General features: G+C 41.6%; 1 protein-coding gene across 1 annotated transcript; it reads right to left on the reverse strand.

Moving 5' to 3' along the window:
- Window positions 1–1,848: 1,848 nt before the first annotated feature.
- Window positions 1,849–2,739, reverse strand: LOC143363579 (uncharacterized). The gene has a single exon (XM_076804144.1). The coding sequence runs from the start codon at window positions 2,737–2,739 to the stop codon at window positions 1,849–1,851; it is 891 nt and encodes a 296-aa protein (XP_076660259.1).
- Window positions 2,740–26,016: the final 23,277 nt, after the last annotated feature.

Genomic DNA, 26,016 nt, shown 5'->3' on the forward strand with positions numbered 1-26,016 from the left:
ATTCTTGGTCGTGGGCTTGCGATTCTGCTAATGCCTCAAAATTAATAAACGAAGACACTGCGTTAATTCTAGACAACGCGTCAGCCACCACGTTTTCTTTTCCGGAAATATGAATAATATCGGTTGTAAATTGTGCAATGTAGTCTAAGTAACGGAATTGACGCGGGGAACATTTGTCTGGTTTTTGTCGGAATGCAAAAGTTATAGGTTTGTGATCTGTGAAAATACTGAAATGTCTGCCTTCTACCATATGTCTGAAATGCTTGATTGCCAAATAGATTGATAATAATTCACGGTCGTATGCAGAATATTTTTGCTCGGCAGTTCCTAATTTCTTGGAGAAGAATGCAAGTGGTTGCCACGTATTGTTGACATGCTGTTGTAACACAGCTCCCACGGTAAAATCAGAGGCATCGCAGGTAATGGCCAGAGTGGCATTGACCTCAGGGTGTGCAAGAAGGGTCGCACCTGCCAGAGCATCCTTGCAGGCAACGAAGGCCTGTTGCGCCTCAGGTGTCCAGGTCAGTGGAGCCTTGCCTTTTACGTTGCCCGCTAACAGGTTGTTTAGGGGTGCTTGGCTGATAGCGGCGTTAGAAATAAAACGACGATAGAAATTTAACATGCCTAGAAACTGTCGTAGGTCTTTTGCAGTTTTCGGTAACGGGTAATTTGTAATTGCCTCTACCTTATCAGGCAAAGGTTGTGTGCCTTGGCTATTTACACGGTAACCTAAAAATTTTACCTCTCCTTTTCCGAACGTACATTTATTGGGGTTAATGATTATGCCGTATTCCTTTAATTTGCCAAACAGAAGTTTCAAATGATGGAGGTGCTCGGCCGGAGATTCTGACGCTACTAAAATATCGTCTATATAAGCATAACAAAAATCGAATTCGCGTAAAACTTCATCTATAAATCTTTGAAAAGTTTGTGCTGCGTTACGTAAGCCAAATGACATAAAGGGGAATTCGAAGAGTCCAAACGGGGTAGCTATTGCGGTTTTCTTGACATCTTCAGGAGCGACGGGAATCTGATTATAAGCGCGGACCAGGTCTATGGTGGAAAATATTTGTTTACCAGATAACTGCTGTGCGAAATCTTCTATGTGACGTACGGGGTAACGGTCCGGTAATGAGCGTGCATTTAATGCTCGGTAATCGCCACAGGGTCTCCAAGCCTCACCATCTTTCTTCAGCACCATGTGGAGCGGCGATGACCATGGGCTCTTCGACGGTCGCGCAATGCCCATATGCATCATTAATTTAAATTCTTCCTTAGCTGCCCTGAGCCGGTCCGGGGCAAGCCGCCGTGGCTTGCAGGATACGGGTGGTCCAGGGGTGGTTTGTATGTGGTGAACGGTATGATGCGTCGTTTCGCACGGCACTCCGCAAGGCCGGGTGAGCTCTGGCATCGTAGCCAGAAGCTCATGATATTCCGTATTTCCGAAGACTGTCTTTATTGAGGATATCTCCTCATCGGAATATTTTCCCCGAACCTTAACCGACGTTGTTCTGTCGACCAGGCAGCGGTTACGTATGTCGACCAGCAAATCGAAATAATTAAGAAAGTCGACTCCGATTATTGGTTTCGACACGTCTGCCACTACGAACCGCCAAATAAAATCGCGCCGGAGACCCAAACGTAAATTTAATGTTACGGTGCCGTAGGTGTAAATGATGCTTCCGTTTGCCGCCGTCAGTTCGTAGCTCGACCTTTCTCGCGGGCCGTGCAATAGTTTGCGCGGGTACACGCAAAGATCGGCGCCCGCGTCTATTAAAAATTGTACCTTGGTATGGTAATCGGTAACAAATAGACGGCGGGATGGGGGAAAAGGGTCGCTGGCCGCCATCAACGTCCTCCCTGGTCGTTTCCCGCGGCAGAACCGCTGAAGTTGCATGGCGACACGCATTTATGTGCATTCCCTCCATAACGCCAATGGTACCAACACTTTCCGTTGTAATCAGGAGGTGCCTGATACTCGTTGTGTCTGCGACTCCCTCGATCGCGTGAACCCGATGGCGAACGGTTCCGGGAATTCGATCGGCGGTGGTAAAAGGGTCTGCTTTGTCGTCCTCTATCCTGATAAATCAGCTCCTTCAGTTCCGAAATCTCTTGGCGTAAGGACAACGTCATCTGTGCCATCCTTGCATTCAATAATAACTCCGTATCCGGATTAACCGGTGTTACCGCACCGTGAGACGAGGGACCCGGATGGCCAGTATCGCAAATATGCGCTCGCGGTGTCGTCGTGTCCGCTATGGCGTCCGCTAAATCGGCGACCTTGTTTAGTTCGGTGTCCTTTTGTGTAGCCAATATTACCTGCATATTGGTAGGCAACCGACTCACCCAAAGTGTGCGCAGTACGGAATCCGGCGCGGTCGTACCTGCCAACCCCCGCAGGTGTCGCAAGAATTGCGACGGCTTGCGATCCCCGATCTCTTCGCGTTCAAGGAGCCGTCTCGTCTTTTGGTCTTGTGACACGCCGATCCGACGAATCAATTCCTCCTTTAATTTTGAGAAAGGGGTCGTTGGGGGAGGGTTGATGATGATATCCCTCACTTCTGTAGCGTACTGGGGGGTCAGTGCCCCTAAAACGTAACCGAATTTCGTAGCTTCGGTGGTTATTCCGGACGCCTCAAAACTTCTCTCGACCATCGAGAACCACATTTCCGGATCGCCTGGACAAAACTCGGGTATTCTCACGCCCACTTTCGCTATCGCTGGCGCGGTCGTTTCCATAATTGAGGTTTATTTCGATATAAAGTCACTAAACTATGTCTATTATAACACGAGGCGTTACACACACAAATAGGTCTATGGAAAAAAAAAAAATGTTAAGTCACTTAAATGTTACTATGTACACTTACACCACCAAAGTCTAAAGTTATTGTTATTATTAAGCACACTGACACTGAAATACATAAACCGCACAAACCGATCACGTCGGGGTCACCAATGAAGTAGGTAAGGGGATATAAAATACCAGAGACTGTCCTCACTTCATTTATTACTGATATCGGTAAGCGCGAAGGTCAGTGCAGTGTTGGTGTTGTCGTCTCGGAGGCTTACTATCGACTCGCGACTCTCGTTGCAATCTTAAGCACGACGGAGTTAGAGCAGGCAAAAAGATAGGGGAGAAAAAGAAAAGAGAATAGAAAAGGAAAACTTGAGAAGACAGTGACAGCGATAGGGACAGCGGAAAAGAGTCATAAACAGAGAAAGCTAAGAGGTAGGCGAAGGACCGAGACTAACGAAAACCAGAACCCTGGCGACGTTCTCAAGGATGCATGGGAAATTCGTGAAGGGCCGGTTGCCAAGCATGCGACTAGCAGACAGGAAATAGAGAATAATAGCGTGACAGAGTTAGAAGGGAAAGAGAAATTCTTAGAAGAAATATATGCATTGGCGTACGTGGTGATATTGCCACCACAGGAGAGAGGATTGGATAGGATAGAGGAAATTATAGGATAGACGATTGGATAGGATAGAGGATAGGATAGGATAGAGGATAGGATAGAGGATAGGATAGGATAGAAGATGGGATAGGATAGAGGATAGGATACGATAGAGGATGGGGTAGGATAGAGGATAGGATAGGATTTAGGATAGGATAGGATAGAGGATAGGATAGAGGATTGGATAGGATAGAGGAAATTATAGGATAGACGATTGGATAGGATAGAGGATAGGATAGGATAGAGGATTGTATAGGATAGAGGATAGGATAAGATAGAGGATAGGATAGGATAGGGGATAGGATAGAGGATAGGATTGAGGATAGTATAGAGGATAGGATAGAGGATAGGATAGGATACAGAATAGGATAGAGGATAGGATAGAGGGTAGGATAGAGGATTGGATAGGATTGAGGATATTATAGGATATAGGATATGATAGGATAGAGGATAGGATACGATAGAGGATGGGATAGGATAGAGGATACGATAGAGGATTGGATAAGATAGAGGATATTATAGGCTAGACGATAGGATAGGATAGAGGATGGGATAGGATAGAGGATTCTATAGGATAGAGGATAGGATAGGATAGAGGATAGGATAGGATAGGGGATAGGATACAGGATAGGATTGAGGATAGGATAGAGGGTAGGATAGAGGATTGGATAGGATTGAGGATATTATAGTGTAGCGGCCATCGGCACGTACATTTAGCAACATTTGGCGTGCAAATGGTCGAGCGAGTTTATGGAATCCGTTGTCCCACAGCTGTTTTTGAGAAAGCCGTTAGGCATCTTAGCAGTTTTTGTTATGGCACTTATTGGCCATTAGATTTTTACCATCGGCCTCAACAGCGCGTACGGGTATCATAAACCTCGAGTTTTCCAAAGGGACCCGGAAACTAGGCAGGTAGGCGATAGCCGGCCGCGCCATGCACCGCGGGCCCGTCGGAAATCCCGCTGCATTACCGGAATTACGGGGTCGCCCCCGCGTTTAGAGAGACCGCGCCAAGGTCGGGAAGAGTCCCCGAAAAAGGTACCTGATTGGCTAGAAAGGCTAATTCAGCCCCGGCCAATCAGGACGATTCAGGAATAGGCAAAAAGCCTGGTAGAAGAAGAGAGAACAGAAACGTTTCGACCAGACATTCGAACAGGTCTCGCGTCGCGTATAACATAGAACTCTGTAATCGACTAGAAATAAACCAAGTTCCTGGGTCGAACACGCTGGGGAGATTTATTTAATCCAGACCCCATACCCGTACAATAGGATATAGGATATGATAGGATAGAGGATAGGATACGATAGGGGATGGGATAGGATAGAGGATACAATAGGATAGAGGATAGGATAGGATAGAGGATAGGATAGAGGATAGGATACGATAGAGGATGGGATAGGATAGAGGATAGGATATGGTAGAGGATTTCATAGGATAGAGGATAGGATAGGATAGAGGATAGGATAGGAAAGAGGATAGGATAGGATAGGGGATAGGATAGGATTGAGGATAGGATGGGATAGAGGATAGTATATGATAGAGAATAAGATATGATAGGATAGAGGATAGGATAGGACAGAGGATACGACAGGATAGAGGATAGGATAGGATAGGGGATAATAGGATTGAGGATAGGATAGGATAGAGGATAGGATAGGATAGAGGATGGTATAGGATAGAGGATAGGACAGGATAGAGGATATAATAGGATAGAGGATAGGATAGAGGATTGGATAGGATATTGGATATTATAGGATAGACGATAGAGTAGAGGATAGGATAGAGGATAGGATACGATAGAGGATGGGATAGGATAGAGGATAGGATATGGTAGAGGATTTTATAGGATAGAGGATAGGATAGGATAGAGGATAGGATAGGATAGAGGATAGGATAGGATAGAGGATAGGATAGGATAGGGGATAGGATAGGATTGGGGATAGGATAGGATAGAGGATAGGATAGAGGATTGGATAGGATATTGGATATTATAGGATAGACGATAGGGTAGAGGATAGGATAGAGGATAGGATAGAACAGACGATACGACAGGATAGACGATAGGATAATACAGAGGATACGACAGGATAGAGGATAGGATAGGATAGGGGATAGGTTAGGATTGAGGATAGGATAGGATAGAGTATAGGATAGAGGATTGGATAGGATAGAGGAAATTATAGGATAGACGATTGGATAGGATAGAGGATGGGATAGGATAGAGGATACGATAGTATAGAGGATACGATAGGATAGAGGATAGGATAGCATAGAGGATTGTATAGGATAGAGGATAGGATAGGATAGAGGATTGGATAGGATACAGGATAGCATTGAGGATAGGATAGGATAGAGGATAGGATAGAGGATAGGATAGAGGATACGATAGAGGATTGGATCGGATATTGGATATTATAGGATAGACGATAGAGTAGAGGATAGGACAGAGGATAGGATAGAGGATCGGATAGGTTAGAGGATATTATAGGATAGTCGATAGGATAGGATAGAGAATGGGATAGGATAGAGGATACGATAGGATAGAGGATAGGATAGGATAGAGGATAGGATAGGATAGAGGATAGGATAGGATAGAGGATTGGATAGGATATTGGATATTATAGGATAGACGATAGGGTAGAGGATAGGATAGAGGATAGGATAGAGGATATGATAGAACAGACGATACGACAGGATAGACGATAGGATAGGACAGAGGATACGACAGGATAGAGGATAGGATAGGATAGGGGATAGGTTAGGATTGAGCATAGGATAGGATAGAGGATAGGATAGAGGATTGGATAGGATTGAGGAAATTATAGGATAGACGATTGGATAGGATAGAGGATGGGATAGGATAGAGGACACGATAGTATAGAGGATAGGATAGGATAGAGGATAGGATAGGATAGAGGATAGGATAGAGGATTGGATAGGATATTGGATATTATAGGATAGACGATAGGGTAGAGGATAGGATAGAGGATATGATAGAACAGACGATACGACAGGATAGACGATAGGATAGGACAGAGGATACGACAGGATAGAGGATAGGATAGGATAGGGGATAGGTTAGGATTGAGCATAGGATAGGATAGAGGATAGGATAGAGGATTGGATAGGATTGAGGAAATTATAGGATAGACGATTGGATAGGATAGAGGATAGGATAGGATAGAGAATTGTATAGGATAGAGGATAGTATAGGATAGAGGATAGGATAGGATAGGGGATAGGATAGAGGATAGGATAGGATTGAGGATAGGATAGGATAGAGGATAGGATAGAGGATTGGATAGGATATTGGATATTATAGGATAGACGATAGGGTAGAGGATAGGATAGAGGATAGGATAGAACAGACGATACGACAGGATAGACGATAGGATAATACAGAGGATACGACAGGATAGAGGATAGGATAGGATAGGGGGTTGGTTAGGATTGAGGAGAGGATAGGATAGAGTATAGGATAGAGGATTGGATAGGATAGAGGAAATTATAGGATAGACGATTGGATAGGATAGAGGATGGGATAGGATAGAGGATACGATAGTATAGAGGATACGATAGGATAGAGGATAGGATAGCATAGAGGATTGTATAGGATAGAGGATAGGATAGGATAGAGGATTGGATAGGATACAGGATAGCATTGAGGATAGGATAGGATAGAGGATATGATAGAGGATAGGATAGAGGATACGATAGAGGATTGGATCGGATATTGGATATTATAGGATAGACGATAGAGTAGATGATAGGACAGAGGATAGGATAGAGGATCGGATAGGTTAGAGGATATTATAGGATAGTCGATAGGATAGGATAGAGAATGGGATAGGATAGAGGATACGATAGGATAGAGGATAGGATAGGATAGAGGATAGGATAGGATAGAGGATAGGATAGGATAGAGGATAGGATAGAGGATTGGATAGGATATTGGATATTATAGGATAGACGATAGGGTAGAGGATAGGATAGAGGATATGATAGAACAGACGATACGACAGGATAGACGATAGGATAGGACAGAGGATACGACAGGATAGAGGATAGGATAGGATAGGGGATAGGTTAGGATTGAGCATAGGATAGGATAGAAGATAGGATAGAGGATTGGATATGATTGAGGAAATTATAGGATAGACGATTGGATAGGATAGAGGATGGGATAGGATAGAGGACACGATAGTATAGAGGATAGGATAGGATAGAGGATAGGATAGGATAGAGGATAGGATAGGATAGAGTATACGATAGAATAGAGGATAGGATAGCATAGAGGAGTGTATAGGATAGAGGATAGGATAGGATAGAGGATTGGATAGGATACAGGATAGCATTGAGGATAGGATAGGATACAGAATAGGATAGAGGATAGGATAGAGGATACGATAGAGGATTGGATCGGATATTGGATATTATAGGATAGACGATAGAGTAGAGGATAGGACAGAGGATAGGATAGAGGATCGGATAGGTTAGAGGATATTATAGGATAGTCGATAGGATAGGATAGAGAATGGGATAGGATAGAGGATACGATAGGATAGAGGATAGGATAGGATAGAGGATAGGATAGGATAGAGGATAGGATAGGATAGAGGATAGGATAGTATAGAGGATAGGATAGGATAGAGGATAGGATAGGATAGAGGATTTTATAGGATAGAGTATAGGATAGGATACAGGATAGGATAGGATAGGGGATAGGATAGGATAGAGGATAGGATAGGATAGGGGATAGGATAGGATTGAGGATAGGATAGGGGATTGGATAGGATAGAGGATATTATAGGATAGAGGATGGGTTAGGGGATTGGATAGGATAGAGGATAGGATAGGATTGAGGATACTATAGGATAGAGGATAGGATAGGATAGAGGATAGGATAGGATAGTGGACAGGATAGGATAGAGGATAGGATAGGATAGAAAGTAGGATAGGACAGAGGATAGGATAGGATTGAGGATACTATAGGATATAGGATAGGATAGGATAGAGGATAGGATAGGATAGAGGACAGGATAGGATAGGGGATAGGATAGGATTGAGGATAGGATAGAGGATAGGATAGAGGGTAGGATAGAGGATTGGATAGGATTGAGGATATTATAGGATACAGGATATGATAGGATAGAGGATAGGATAGGATAGAGGATAGGATAGAGGATAGGATAGAGGATAGGATACGATAGAGGATGGGATAGGATAGAGGATACGATAGGATAGAGGATAGGATAGGATAGAGGATTGTATAGGACAGACGATACGACAGGATAGAGGATAGGATAGGACAGACGATACGACAGGATAGAGGATAGGATAGGATAGGGGATAGGATAGAGGATAGGATAGAGGATAGGATACGATAGAGGATGGGATAGGATAGAGGATACGATAGGATAGAGGATAGGATAGGATAGAGGATTGTATAGGACAGACGATACGACAGGATAGAGGATAGGATAGGACAGACGATACGACAGGATAGAGGATAGGATAGGATAGGGGATAGGATACGTTAGAGGATGGGATAGGATAGAGGATATTATAGGATATAGGATAGGATAGGTTAGAGGATAGTATAGGATACAGAATAGGATAGGATAGGATAGAGGATAGGATAGAGGGTAGGATAGAGGATTGGATATAGGATATGATAGGATAGAGGATAGGATACGATAGGGGATGGGATAGGATAGAGGATACAATAGGATAGAGGATAGGATAGGATATAGGATAGGATAGAGGATAGGATACGATAGAGGATGGGATAGGATAGAGGATAGGATAGGATAGAGGATTTTATAGGATAGAGGATAGGATAGGATAGAGGATAGAATAGGATAGAGAATAGGATATGATAGGATAGAGGATAGGATAGGACAGAGGATACGACAGGATAGAGGATAGGATAGGATAGGGGATAATAGGATTGAGGATAGGATAGGATAGAGGATAGGATAGGATAGAGGATTGTATAGGATAGAGGATAGGACAGGATAGAGGATAGAATAGGATAGAGTATAGGATAGGATAGATTATAGGATAGAGGATTGGATAGGATAGAGGAAATTATAGGATAGACGATTGGATAGGATAGAGGTTGGATACGATAGAGGATTGTATAGGATAGAGGATAGGATAGGATAGAGGGTAGGATAGAGGATAGGATAGAGGGTAGGATAGAGAATTGTATAGGATAGAGGATATTATAGGATATAGGATATGATAGGATAGAGGATAGGATACGATAGGGGATGGGATAGGATAGAGGATACAATAGGATAGAGGATAGGATAGGATATAGGATAGGATAGAGGATGGGATAGGTTAGAGGATAGGATATGATAGGGGATAGGATAGGATTGAGGATAGGATGGGATAGAGGATACGACAGGATAGAGGATAGGATAGGATAGGGGATAATAGGATTGAGGATAGGATAGGATAGAGGATAGGATAGGATAGAGGATTGTATAGGATAGAGGATAGGATAGGATAGAGGGTAGGATAGAGGATAGGATAGAGGGTAGGATAGAGGATTGGATAGGATTGAGGATATTATAGGATATAGGATATGATAGGATAGAGGATAGGATACGATAGGGGATGGGATAGGATAGAGGATACAATAGGATAGAAGATAGGATAGGATAGAGGATAGGATAGAGGATAGGATACGATAGAGGATGGGATAGGATAGAGGATAGGATAGAGGATTGGATAGGATAGAGGAAATTATAGGATAGACGATTGGATAGGATAGAGGATAGAATAGGATAGAGGATAGGATAGGTTAGAGGATAGTATAGGATAGAGAATACGTCAGGATAGAGGATAGGATAGGATAGGGGATAGGATACGATAGAGAATGGGATAGGATAGAGGATACGATAGGATAGAGGATAGGATAGGATAGAGGATTGTATAGGACAGACGATACGACAGGATAGAGGATAGGATAGGACACAGGATACGACAGGATAGAGGATAGGATAGGATAGGGGATAGGATACGTTAGTGGATAGGAAAAGGATAGAGGATACGATAGAATAGAGGATAGGATAGGATAGAGGATAGGTTAGAGGATTGGATAGGATAGAGGAAATTATAGGATAGACGATTGGATAGGATAGAGGATAGGATAGGATAGAGGATAGGATAGGTTCGAGGATAGTATAGGAAAGAGAATACGACAGGATAGAGGATAGGATAGGATAGGGGATTGGATAGGTTAGAGGATAGTATAGGATAGAGAATACGACAGGATAGAGGATAGGATACGATAGGGGATAGGATAGGATTGAGGATAGTATAGGATAGAGAATACGACAGGATAGAGGATAGGATAGGATAGGGGATAGGATAGGATTGAGGATAGGATAGGATAGAGGATAGGATAGAGGATTGGATATTATAGAGGAAATTATAGGATAGACGATTGGATAGGATAGAGGATAGGATTTGATAGAGGATTTTATAGGATAGAGGATAGGATAGGATAGAGGATTTTATAGGATAGAGTATAGGATAGGATAGAGGATAGGATAGGATAGAGGATTTTATAGGATAGAGTATAGGATAGAGGATAGGATAGAGGATAGGATAGAGGATAGGATAGAGGATACGATAGAGGATTGGATCGGATATTGGATAATATAGGATAGACGATAGAGTAGAGGATAGGAAAGAGGATAGGATAGAGGATAGGATAGGCTAGAGGATATTATAGGATAGTCGATAGGATAGGATAGAGGATGGGATAGGATAGAGGATACGATAGGATAGAGGATAGGATAGGATAGAGGATAGGATAGGATAGAGGATAGGATAGGATAGAGGATAGGATAGGATAGAGGATAGGATACGATAGGATAAGATAGGGGATAGGATAGGATAGAGGATAGGATACAGGATAGGATAGAGGATAGGATAGGATAGAGGATAGGATAGGATAGAGGATAGGATAGGTTAGAGGATAGTATAGGATAGAGAATAGGATAGGATAGGATAGAGGATACGATAGGACAGACGATACGACAGGATAGAGGATAGGATAGGATAGGGGATAGGATAGGATTGAGGATAGGATAGGATAGAGGATAGGATAGAGGATAGGATAGAGGATTGGATAGTATTGAGGATATTATAGGATATAGGATAGGACAGAATAGAGGATAGGATACGTTTGAGGATGGGATAGGAAAGAGGATACGATAGGATCGAGGATAGGATAGGATAGAGGATAGGATTGAGGATAGATTATAGGATAGAGGATAGGATAGGATAGAGGATAGGATAGGATAGGATTGAGGATAGGATAGGATAGAGGATAGGATAGAGGGTAGGATAGGATAGAGGATAGGATAGGATAGAGGATGGGATACGATAAAGGATGGGGTAGGATAGAGGTTCGATAGAATAGAGGATAGGATAGAGGATTGGATAGAGGATAGGATACAGGATTGGATATGATAGGGGATATTGTAGGATAGACGATAGGATAGGATAGAGGATGGTATAGGATAGAGGATAGGATAGAATAGAGGATTGGGTAGGGTAGAGGATAGTATAGGACTGAGGATAGGATAGAATAGAGGATAGGATAGAGAATAGGATACGATAGAGGATGGGATAGGATAGAGGATAGGATAGGATAGAGGATAGGATAGGATAAAGGATTTTATAGGATAGAGGATAGGATAGGATAGAGGATTTTATAGGATAGAGTATAGGATAGAGAATAGGATAGGATAGGATAGGGGATAGGATAGGATAGAGGATAGGATAGGATAGGGGATAGGATAGGATTGAGGATAGGATAGGATAGAGGATAGGATAGAGGATTGGATAGGATAGAGGATGGGATAGGATAGAGGATACGATAGGATAGAGGATAGGATAGAGGGTAGGATAGGATAGAGGATAGGATAGGATAGAGGATGGGATACGATAAAGGATGGGATAGGATAGAGGTTCGATAGAATAGAGGATAGGATAGAGGATTGGATAGACGATAGGATACAGGATTGGATATGATAGGGGATATTGTAGGATAGACGATAGGATAGGATAGAGGATGGGATAGGATAGAGGATAGGATAGAATAGAGGATTGGGTAGGGTAGAGGATAGTATAGGACTGAGGATAGGATAGGATAGAGGATAGGATAGAGAATAGGATACGATAGAGGATGGGATAGGATAGAGGATACGATAGGATAGAGGATAGGATAGGATAGAGGATTTTATAAGATAGAGGATAGGATAGGATAGAGGATAGGATAGGATAGAGGATTTTATAGGATAGAGTATAGGATAGGATAGAGGATAGGATAGGATAGGGTATAGGATAGGATAGAGGATAGGATAGGATAGGGGATAGGATAGGATTGAGGATAGGATAGGATAGAGGATAGGATAGGATAGGGGATAGGATAGAGGATTGGATAGGGTAGAGGATATTATAGAATAGAGGATTGGATAGGATAGAGGATAGGATGGAGGATATTATATGATAGAGGATAGGATAGGATAGAGGATAGGATACGATACAGGATGGGATAGGATAGAGGATACGATAGAATAGAGGATAGGATAGGATAGAGGATAGGATAGAGGATTGGATAGAGGATAGGATACAGGATTGGATATGATAGGGGATATTGTCGGATAGACGATAGGATAGGATAGAGGATGGTATAGGATAGAGGATAGGATAGAATAGAGGATTGGGTAGGGTAGAGGATAGTATAGGACTGAGGATAGGATAGAGAATAGGATACGATAGAGGATGGGATGGGATAGAGGATAGGATAGGATAGAGGATAGGATAGGATAAAGGATTTTATAGGATAGAGGATAGGATAGGATAGAGGATCTTATAGGATAGAGTATAGGATAGGATAGAGGATAGGATAGGATAGGGGATAGGATAGGATAGAGGATAGGATAGGATAGGGGATAGGATAGGATTGAGGATAGGATAGGATAGAGGATAGGATAGAGGATTGGATAGGATAGAGGATGGGATAGGATAGAGGATACGATAGGATAGAGGATAGGATAGGATAGAGGATAGGATAGGATAGAGGATAGGATAGGATAGGATAAGGTAGGGGATAGGATAGGATTGAGGATAGGATAGGGGATTGGATAGGATAGAGGATATTATAGGATAGAGGATGGGTTAGAGGATTGGATAGGTTAGAGGATAGGATAGGTTAGAGGATAGTATAGGATAGAGAATAGGATAGGATAGGATAGAGGATAGGATATGATAGGGGATAGGATAGTATTGAGGATAAGATAGGATAGAGGATAGGATAGAGGAAAGGATAGGATTGAGGATATTATAGGATATATGATAGGATAGAATAGAGGATAGGATACGTTTGAGGATGGGATAGGAAAGAAGATACGATAGGATAGAGGATAGGATAGGATAGAGGATTGGATAGGATACAGGATAGCATTGAGGATAGGATAGGATAGAGGATAGGATAGAGGATATTATAGGATACACGATAGGATAGGATAGAGGATGGGATTGGATAGAGGATACGACAGGATAGAGGATAGGATAGGATAGGGGATAGGATAGGATTGAGGATAGGATAGGATAGAGGATAGGATAGAGGATTGGATAGGATAGAGGAAATTATAGGATAGACGATTGGATAGGATAGAGGATGGGATAGGATAGAGGATACGATAGTATAGAGGATAGGATAGGATAGAGGATAGGATAGGATAGAGTATAGGATAGGATAGAATATACGATAGGATAGAGGATAGGATAGCATAGAGGATTGTATAGGATAGAGGATAGGATAGGATAGAGGATGGGATAGGATAGAGGATAGGATAGAATAGAGGATTGGGTAGGGTAGAGGATAGTATAGGACTGAGGATAGGATAGGATAGAGGATAGGATAGAGAATAGGATACGATAGAGGATGGGATAGGATAGAGGATACGATAGGATAGAGGATAGGATAGGATAGAGGATTTTATTGGATAGAGTATAGGATAGGATAGAGGATAGGATAGGATAGACGATTGGATAGGATAGAGGATGGGATAGGATAGAGGATACGATAGTATAGAGGATAGGATAGGATAGAGGATTGGATAGGATACAGGATAGCATTGAGGATAGGATAGGATAGAGGATAGGATAGAGGATTGGATAGGATAGAGGATATTATAGGATACACGATAGGATAGGATAGAGGATGGGATAGGATAGAGGAAGGGATAGGATAGAGGATACGATAGGATTGAGAATAGGATAGGATAGAGGATAGGATAGAGGATTGGATAGCATATTGGATATTATAGGATAGACGATAGGGTAGAGGATAGGATAGAGGATAGGATAGAGGATAGGATAGATCAGACGATACGACAGGATAGACGATAGGATAGGACAGAGGATACGACAGGATAGAGGATAGGATAGGATAGGGGATAGGAAAGGATTGAGGATAGGATAGGATAGAGGATAGGATAGAGGATTGGATAGGATAGAGGAAATTATAGGATAGACGATTGGATAGGATAGAGGATGTTATAGGATAGAGGATACGATAGTATAGAGGATAGGATAGGATAGAGGATAGGATAGGATAGAGGATAGGATAGGATAGGGGATAGGATAGGATTGAGGATAGGATAGGATAGAGGATAGGATAGAGGATAGGATAGCATAGAGGATTGTATAGGATAGAGGATAGGATAGGATAGAGGATTGGATAGGATACAGGATAGCATTGAGAATAGGATAGGATAGAGGATAGGATAGAGGATAGGATAGAGGATACGATAGAGGATTGGATCGGATATTGGATATTATAGGATAGACGATAGAGTAGAGGATAGGAAAGAGGATAGGATAGAGGGTAGGATAGGCTAGAGGATATTATAGGATAGTCGATAGGATAGGATAGAGGATGGGATAGGATAGAGGATACGATAGGATAGAGGATAGGATAGGATAGTGGATAGGATAGGATATAGGATAGGATAGGATTGAGGATAGGATAGGATAGAGGATAGGATAGAGGATTGGATAGGATAGAGGATGGGATAGGATAGAGGATACGATAGGATAGAGGATAGGATAGGATAGAGGATAGGATAGGATAGAGGATAGGATAGGATAGGATAAGGTAGGGGATAGGATAGGATTGAGGATAGGATAGGGGATTGGATAGGATAGAGGATATTATAGGATAGAGGATGGGTTAGAGGATTGGATAGGTTAGAGGATAGGATAGGTTAGAGGATAGTATAGGATAGAGAATAGGATAGGATAGGATAGAGGATAGGATAGGATAGGGGATAGGATAGTATTGAGGATAAGATAGGATAGAGGATAGGATAGAGGAAAGGATAGGATTGAGGATATTATAGGATATATGATAGGATAGAATAGAGGATAGGATACGTTTGAGGATGGGATAGGAAAGAAGATACGATAGGATAGAGGATAGGATAGGATAGAGGATTGGATAGGATACAGGATAGCATTGAGGATAGGATAGGATAGAGGATAGGATAGAGGATTGGATAGGATAGAGGATATTATAGGATACACGATAGGATAGGATAGAGGATGGGATAGGATAGAGGATACGACAGGATAGAGGATAGGATAGGATAGGGGATAGGATAGGATTGAGGATAGGATAGGATAGAGGATAGGATAGAGGATTGGATAGGATAGAGGAAATTATAGGATAGACGATTGGATAGGATAGAGGATGGGATAGGATAGAGGATACGATAGTATAGAGGATAGGATAGGATAGAGGATAGGATAGGATAGAGGATAGGATAGGATAGAATATACGATAGGATAGAGGATAGGATAGCATAGAGGATTGTATAGGATAGAGGATAGGATAGGATAGAGGATGGGATAGGATAGAGGATAGGATAGAATAGAGGATTGGGTAGGGTAGAGGATAGTATAGGACTGAGGATAGGATAGGATAGAGGATAGGATAGAGAATAGGATACGATAGAGGATGGGATAGGATAGAGGATACGATAGGATAGAGGATAGGATAGGATAGAGGATTTTATTGGATAGAGTATAGGATAGGATAGAGGATAGGATAGGATAGACGATTGGATAGGATAGAGGATGGGATAGGATAGAGGATACGATAGTATAGAGGATAGGATAGGATAGAGGATTGGATAGGATACAGGATAGCATTGAGGATAGGATAGGATAGAGGATAGGATAGAGGATTGGATAGGATAGAGGATATTATAGGATACACGATAGGATAGGATAGAGGATGGGATAGGATAGAGGAAGGGATAGGATAGAGGATACGATAGGATTGAGAATAGGATAGGATAGAGGATAGGATAGAGGATTGGATAGCATATTGGATATTATAGGATAGACGATAGGGTAGAGGATAGGATAGAGGATAGGATAGAGGATAGGATAGATCAGACGATACGACAGGATAGACGATAGGATAGGACAGAGGATACGACAGGATAGAGGATAGGATAGGATAGGGGATAGGAAAGGATTGAGGATAGGATAGGATAGAGGATAGGATAGAGGATTGGATAGGATAGAGGAAATTATAGGATAGACGATTGGATAGGATAGAGGATGTTATAGGATAGAGGATACGATAGTATAGAGGATAGGATAGGATAGAGGATAGGATAGGATAGAGGATAGGATAGGATAGGGGATAGGATAGGATTGAGGATAGGATAGGATAGAGGATAGGATAGAGGATAGGATAGCATAGAGGATTGTATAGGATAGAGGATAGGATAGGATAGAGGATTGGATAGGATACAGGATAGCATTGAGAATAGGATAGGATAGAGGATAGGATAGAGGATAGGATAGAGGATACGATAGAGGATTGGATCGGATATTGGATATTATAGGATAGACGATAGAGTAGAGGATAGGAAAGAGGATAGGATAGAGGGTAGGATAGGCTAGAGGATATTATAGGATAGTCGATAGGATAGGATAGAGGATGGGATAGGATAGAGGATACGATAGGATAGAGGATAGGATAGGATAGTGGATAGGATAGGATATAGGATAGGATAGGATAGAGGATAGGATACGATAGGATAAGATAGGGGATAGGATAGGATAGAGGATAGGATACAGGATAGGATAGAGGATAGGATAGGATAGAGGATAGGATAGGTTAGAGGATAGTATAGGATAGAGAATAGGATAGGATAGGATAGAGGATACGATAGGACAGACGATACGACGGGATAGAGGATAGGATAGGATAGGGGATAGGATAGGATTGAGGATAGGATAGGATAGAGGATAGGATAGAGGATAGGATAGAGGATTGGATAGTATTGAGGATATTATAGGATATAGGATAGGACAGAATAGAGGATAGGATACGTTTGAGGATGGGATAGGAAAGAGTATACGATAGGATCGAGGATAGGATAGGATAGAGGATAGGATTGAGGATAGATTATAGGATAGAGGATAGGATAGGATAGAGGATAGGATAGGATTGAGGATACTATAGGATATAGGATAGGATAGGATAGAGGATAGGATAGGATAGAGGACAGGATAGGATAGGGGATAGGATAGGATTGAGGATAGGATAGAGGGTAGGATAGAGGATTGGATAGGATTGAGGATATTATAGGATACAGGATATGATAGGATAGAGGATAGGATAGGATAGAGGATAGGATAGAGGATAGGATAGAGGATAGGATACGATAGAGGATGGGATAGGATAGAGGATACGATAGGATAGAGGATAGGATAGGATAGAGGATTGTATAGGACAGACGATACGACAGGATAGAGAATAGGATAGGACACAGGATACGACAGGATAGAGGATAGGATAGGATAGGGGATAGGATACGTTAGTGGATAGGATAGGATAGAGGATACGATAGAATAGAGGATAGGATAGGATAGAGGATAGGTTAGAGGATTGGATAGGATAGAGGAAATTATAGGATAGACGATTGGATAGGATAGAGGATAGGATAGGATAGAGGATGGGATAGGTTCGAGGATAGTATAGGAAAGAGAATACGACAGGATAGAGGATAGGATAGGATAGGGGATTGGATAGGTTAGAGGATAGTATAGGATAGAGAATACGACAGGATAGAGGATAGGATACGATAGGGGATAGGATAGGATTGAGGATAGTATAGGATAGAGAATACGACAGGATAGAGGATAGGATAGGATAGGGGATAGGATAGGATTGAGGATAGGATAGGATAGAGGATAGGATAGAGGATTGGATAGTATAGAGGAAATTATAGGATAGACGATTGGATAGGATAGAGGATAGGATTTGATAGAGGATTTTATAGGATAGAGGATAGGATAGGATAGAGGATTTTATAGGATAGAGTATAGGATAGGATAGAGGATAGGATAGGATAGAGGATTTTATAGGATAGAGTATAGGATAGGATAGAGGACAGGATAGGAAAGGGGATAGGATAGGATAGAGGATAGGATAGGATAGGGGATAGGATAGGATTGAGGATAGGATAGAGGATTGGATAGGATAGAGGATATTATAGAATAGGGGATTGGATAGGATAGAGGATAGGATGGAGGATATTATATGATAGAGGATAGGATAGGATAGAGGATAGGATACGATAAAGGATGGGATAGGATAGAGGATACGATAGAATAGAGGATAGGATAGGATAGAGGATACGATAGAATAGAGGATAGGATAGGATAGAGGATAGGATAGAGGATTGGATAGAGGATAGGATACAGGATTGGATATGATAGGGGATATTATAGGATACACGATAGGATAGGATAGAGGATGGGATAGGATAGAGGAAGGGATAGGATAGAGGATACGATAGGATTGAGAATAGGATAGGATAGAGGATAGGATAGAGGATACGATAGAATAGAGGATAGGATAGGATAGAGGATACGATAGAATAGAGGATAGGATAGGATAGAGGATAGGATAGAGGATTGGATAGAGGATAGGATACAGGATTGGATATGATAGGGGATATTGTCGGATAGACGATAGGATAGGATAGAGGATGGTATAGGATAGAGGATAGGATAGAATAGAGGATTGGGTAGGGTAGAGGATAGTATAGGACTGAGGATAGGATAGAATAGAGGATAGGATAGAGAATAGGATACGATAGAGGATGGGATAGGATAGAGGATAGGATAGGATAGAGGATAGGATAGGATAGAGAATTTCATAGGATAGAGGATAGGATAGGATAGAGGATTTTATAGGATAGAGTATAGGATAGGATAGAGGATAGGATAGGATAGGGGATAGGATAGGGGATAGGATAGGATAGAGGATAGGATAGGATAGGGGATAGGATAGGATAGGATAGAGGATAGGATAGAGGATTGGATAGGATAGAGGATGGGATAGGATAGAGGATACGATAGGATAGAGGATAGGATAGGATAGAGGATAGGATAGGATAGAGGATAGGATAGGATAGGATAAGGTAGGGGATAGGATAGGATTGAGGATAGGATAGGGGATTGGATAGGATAGAGGATATTATAGGATAGAGGATGGGTTAGAGGATTGGATAGGTTAGAGGATAGGATAGGTTAGAGGATAGTATAGGATAGAGAATAGGATAGGATAGGATAGAGGATAGGATAGGATAGGGGATAGGATAGTATTGAGGATAAGATAGGATAGAGGATAGGATAGAGGAAAGGATAGGATTGAGGATATTATAGGATATATGATAGGATAGAATAGAGGATAGGATACGTTTGAGGATGGGATAGGAAAGAATATACGATAGGATAGAGGATAGGATAGCATAGAGGATTGTATAGGATAGAGGATAGGATAGGATAGAGGATGGGATAGGATAGAGGATAGGATAGAATAGAGGATTGGGTAGGGTAGAGGATAGTATAGGACTGAGGATAGGATAGGATAGAGGATAGGATAGAGAATAGGATACGATAGAGGATGGGATAGGATAGAGGATACGATAGGATAGAGGATAGGATAGGATAGAGGATTTTATTGGATAGAGTATAGGATAGGATAGAGGATAGGATAGGATAGACGATTGGATAGGATAGAGGATGGGATAGGATAGAGGATACGATAGTATAGAGGATAGGATAGGATAGAGGATTGGATAGGATACAGGATAGCATTGAGGATAGGATAGGATAGAGGATAGGATAGAGGATTGGATAGGATAGAGGATATTATAGGATACACGATAGGATAGGATAGAGGATGGGATAGGATAGAGGAAGGGATAGGATAGAGGATACGATAGGATTGAGAATAGGATAGGATAGAGGATAGGATAGAGGATTGGATAGCATATTGGATATTATAGGATAGACGATAGGGTAGAGGATAGGATAGAGGATAGGATAGAGGATAGGATAGATCAGACGATACGACAGGATAGACGATAGGATAGGACAGAGGATACGACAGGATAGAGGATAGGATAGGATAGGGGATAGGAAAGGATTGAGGATAGGATAGGATAGAGGATAGGATAGAGGATTGGATAGGATAGAGGAAATTATAGGATAGACGATTGGATAGGATAGAGGATGTTATAGGATAGAGGATACGATAGTATAGAGGATAGGATAGGATAGAGGATAGGATAGGATAGAGGATAGGATAGGATAGAGGATAGGATAGGATAGAGGATAGGATACGATAGGATAAGATAGGGGATAGGATAGGATAGAGGATAGGATACAGGATAGGATAGAGGATAGGATAGGATAGAGGATAGGATAGGTTAGAGGATAGTATAGGATAGAGAATAGGATAGGATAGGATAGAGGATACGATAGGACAGACGATACGACAGGATAGAGGATAGGATAGGATAGGGGATAGGATAGGATTGAGGATAGGATAGGATAGAGGATAGGATAGAGGATAGGATAGAGGATTGGATAGTATTGAGGATATTATAGGATATAGGATAGGACAGAATAGAGGATAGGATACGTTTGAGGATGGGATAGGAAAGAGGATACGATAGGATCGAGGATAGGATAGGATAGAGGATAGGATTGAGGATAGATTATAGGATAGAGGATAGGATAGGATAGAGGATAGGATAGGATAGGATTGAGGATAGGATAGGATAGAGGATAGGATAGAGGGTAGGATAGGATAGAGGATAGGATAGGATAGAGGATGGGATACGATAAAGGATGGGGTAGGATAGAGGTTCGATAGAATAGAGGATAGGATAGAGGATTGGATAGAGGATAGGATACAGGATTGGATATGATAGGGGATATTGTAGGATAGACGATAGGATAGGATAGAGGATGGTATAGGATAGAGGATAGGATAGAATAGAGGATTGGGTAGGGTAGAGGATAGTATAGGACTTAGGATAGGATAGAATAGAGGATAGGATAGAGAATAGGATACGATAGAGGATGGGATAGGATAGAGGATAGGATAGGATAGAGGATAGGATAGGATAAAGGATTTTATAGGATAGAGGATAGGATAGGATAGAGGATTTTATAGGATAGAGTATAGGATAGAGAATAGGATAGGATAGGATAGGGGATAGGATAGGATAGAGGATAGGATAGGATAGGGGATAGGATAGGATTGAGGATAGGATAGGATAGAGGATAGGATAGAGGATTGGATAGGATAGAGGATGGGATAGGATAGAGGATACGATAGGATAGAGGATAGGATAGAGGGTAGGATAGGATAGAGGATAGGATAGGATAGAGGATGGGATACGATAAAGGATGGGATAGGATAGAGGTTCGATAGAATAGAGGATAGGATAGAGGATTGGATAGAGGATAGGATACAGGATTGGATATGATAGGGGATATTGTAGGATAGACGATAGGATAGGATAGAGGATGGGATAGGATAGAGGATAGGATAGAATAGAGGATTGGGTAGGGTAGAGGATAGTATAGGACTGAGGATAGGATAGAATAGAGGATAGGATAGAGAATAGGATACGATAGAGGATGGGATAGGATAGAGGATAGGATAGGATAGAGGATAGGATAGGATAAAGGATTTTATAGGATAGAGGATAGGATAGGATAGAGGATTTTATAGGATAGAGTATAGGATAGGATAGAGGATAGGATAGGATAGGGGATAGGATAGGATAGAGGATAGGATAGGATAGGGGATAGGATAGGATTGAGGATAGGATAGGATAGAGGATAGGATAGAGGATTGGATAGGATAGAGGATAGGATAGGATAGGGGATAGGATAGTATTGAGGATAAGATAGGATAGAGGATAGGATAGAGGAAAGGATAGGATTGAGGATATTATAGGATATATGATAGGATAGAATAGAGGATAGGATACGTTTGAGGATGGGATAGGAAAGAAGATACGATAGGATAGAGGATAGGATAGGATAGAGGATTGGATAGGATACAGGATAGCATTGAGGATAGGATAGGATAGAGGATAGGATAGAGGATTGGATAGGATAGAGGATATTATAGGATACACGATAGGATAGGATAGAGGATGGGATAGGATAGAGGAAGGGATAGGATAGAGGATACGATAGGATTGAGAATAGGATAGGATAGAGGATAGGATAGAGGATTGGATAGGATATTGGATATTATAGGATAGACGATATGGTAGAGGATAGGATAGAGGATAGGATAGATCAGACGATACGACAGGATAGACGATAGGATAGGACAGAGGATACGACAGGATAGAGGATAGGATAGGATAGGGGATAGGATAGGATTGAGGATAGGATAGGATAGAGGATAGGATAGAGGATTGGATAGGATAGAGGAAATTATAGGATAGACGATTGGATAGGATAGAGGATGGGATAGGATAGAGGATACGATAGTATAGAGGATAGGATAGGATAGAGGATAGGATAGGATAGAGGATAGGATAGGATAGAATATACGATAGGATAGAGGATAGGATAGCATAGAGGATTGTATAGGATAGAGGATAGGATAGGATAGAGGATGGGATAGGATAGAGGATAGGATAGAATAGAGGATTGGGTAGGGTAGAGGATAGTATAGGACTGAGGATAGGATAGGATAGAGGATAGGATAGAGAATAGGATACGATAGAGGATGGGATAGGATAGAGGATACGATAGGATAGAGGATAGGATAGGATAGAGGATTTTATTGGATAGAGTATAGGATAGGATAGAGGATAGGATAGGATAGACGATTGGATAGGATAGAGGATGGGATAGGATAGAGGATACGATAGTATAGAGGATAGGATAGGATAGAGGATTGGATAGGATACAGGATAGCATTGAGGATAGGATAGGATAGAGGATAGGATAGAGGATTGGATAGGATAGAGGATATTATAGGATACACGATAGGATAGGATAGAGGATGGGATAGGATAGAGGAAGGGATAGGATAGAGGATACGATAGGATTGAGAATAGGATAGGATAGAGGATAGGATAGAGGATTGGATAGCATATTGGATATTATAGGATAGGCGATAGGGTAGAGGATAGGATAGAGGATAGGATAGAGGATAGGATAGATCAGACGATACGACAGGATAGACGATAGGATAGGACAGAGGATACGACAGGATAGAGGATAGGATAGGATAGGGGATAGGAAAGGATTGAGGATAGGAGAGGATAGAGGATAGGATAGAGGATTGGATAGGATAGAGGAAATTATAGGATAGACGATTGGATAGGATAGAGGATACGATAGTATAGAGGATAGGATAGGATAGAGGATAGGATAGGATAGAGGATAGGATAGGATAGGGGATAGGATAGGATTGAGGATAGGATAGGATAGAGGATAGGATAGAGGATAGGATAGCATAGAGGATTGTATAGGATAGAGGATAGGATAGGATAGAGGATTGGATAGGATACAGGATAGCATTGAGAATAGGATAGGATAGAGGATAGGATAGAGGATAGGATAGAGGATACGATAGAGGATTGGATCGGATATTGGATATTATAGGATAGACGATAGAGTAGAGGATAGGAAAGAGGATAGGATAGAGGGTAGGATAGGCTAGAGGATATTATAGGATAGTCGATAGGATAGGATAGAGGATGGGATAGGATAGAGGATACGATAGGATAGAGGATAGGATAGGATAGAGGATAGGATAGGATATAGGATAGGATAGGATAGAGGATAGGATACGATAGGATAAGATAGGGGATAGGATAGGATAGAGGATAGGATACAGGATAGGATAGAGGATAGGGTAGGATAGAGGATAGGATAGGTTAGAGGATAGTATAGGATAGAGAATAGGATAGGATAGGATAGAGGATACGATAGGACAGACGATACGACAGGATAGAGGATAGGATAGGATAGGGGATAGGATAGGATTGAGGATAGGATAGGATAGAGGATAGGATAGAGGATAGGATAGAGGATTGGATAGTATTGAGGATATTATAGGATATAGGATAGGACAGAATAGAGGATAGGATACGTTTGAGGATGGGATAGGAAAGAGTATACGATAGGATCGAGGATAGGATAGGATAGAGGATAGGATTGAGGATAGATTATAGGATAGAGGATAGGATAGGATAGAGGATAGGATAGGATAGGATTGAGGATAGGATAGGATAGAGGGTAGGATAGAGGGTAGGATAGGATAGAGGATAGGATAGGATAGAGGATGGGATACGATAAAGGATGGAATAGGATAGAGGTTCGATAGAATAGAGGATAGGATAGAGGATTGGATAGAGGATAGGATACAGGATTGGATATGATAGGGGATATTGTAGGATAGACGATAGGATAGGATAGAGGATGGGATAGGATAGAGGATAGGATAGAATAGAGGATTGGGTAGGGTAGAGGATAGTATAGGACTGAGGATAGGATAGGATAGAGGATAGGATAGAGAATAGGATACGATAGAGGATGGGATAGGATAGAGGATACGATAGGATAGAGGATACGATAGGATAGAGGATAGGATAGGATAGAGGATTTTATAAGATAGAGTATAGGATAGGATAGAGGATAGGATAGGATAGAGGATTTTATAGGATAGAGTATAGGATAGGATAGAGTATAGGATAGGATAGGGGATAGGACAGGATAGAGGATAGGATAGGATAGGGGATAGGATAGGATTGAGGATAGGATAGGATAGAGGATAGGATAGAGGATTGGATAGGATAGAGGATGGGATAGGATAGAGGATAGGATAGGATAGAGGATTTTATAGGATAGAGTATAGGATAGGATAGAGGATAGGATACGATAGACGATAGGATAGGATAGAGGATGTGATAGGATAGAGGATAGGATAGAATAGAGGATTGGTTAGGGTAGAGGATAGTATAAGACTGAGGATAGGATAGGATAGAGGATAGGATAAAGAATAGGATACGATAGAGGATGGGATAGGATAGAGGATACGATAGGAGAGAGGATTGGATATTATAGAGGAAATTATAGGATAGACGATTGGATAGGATAGAGGATAGGATA

Source organism: Halictus rubicundus, unplaced genomic scaffold (genome assembly GCF_050948215.1).
Source record: "Halictus rubicundus isolate RS-2024b unplaced genomic scaffold, iyHalRubi1_principal scaffold0060, whole genome shotgun sequence".
Classification (NCBI taxonomy): Eukaryota; Metazoa; Arthropoda; class Insecta; order Hymenoptera; family Halictidae; genus Halictus; species Halictus rubicundus.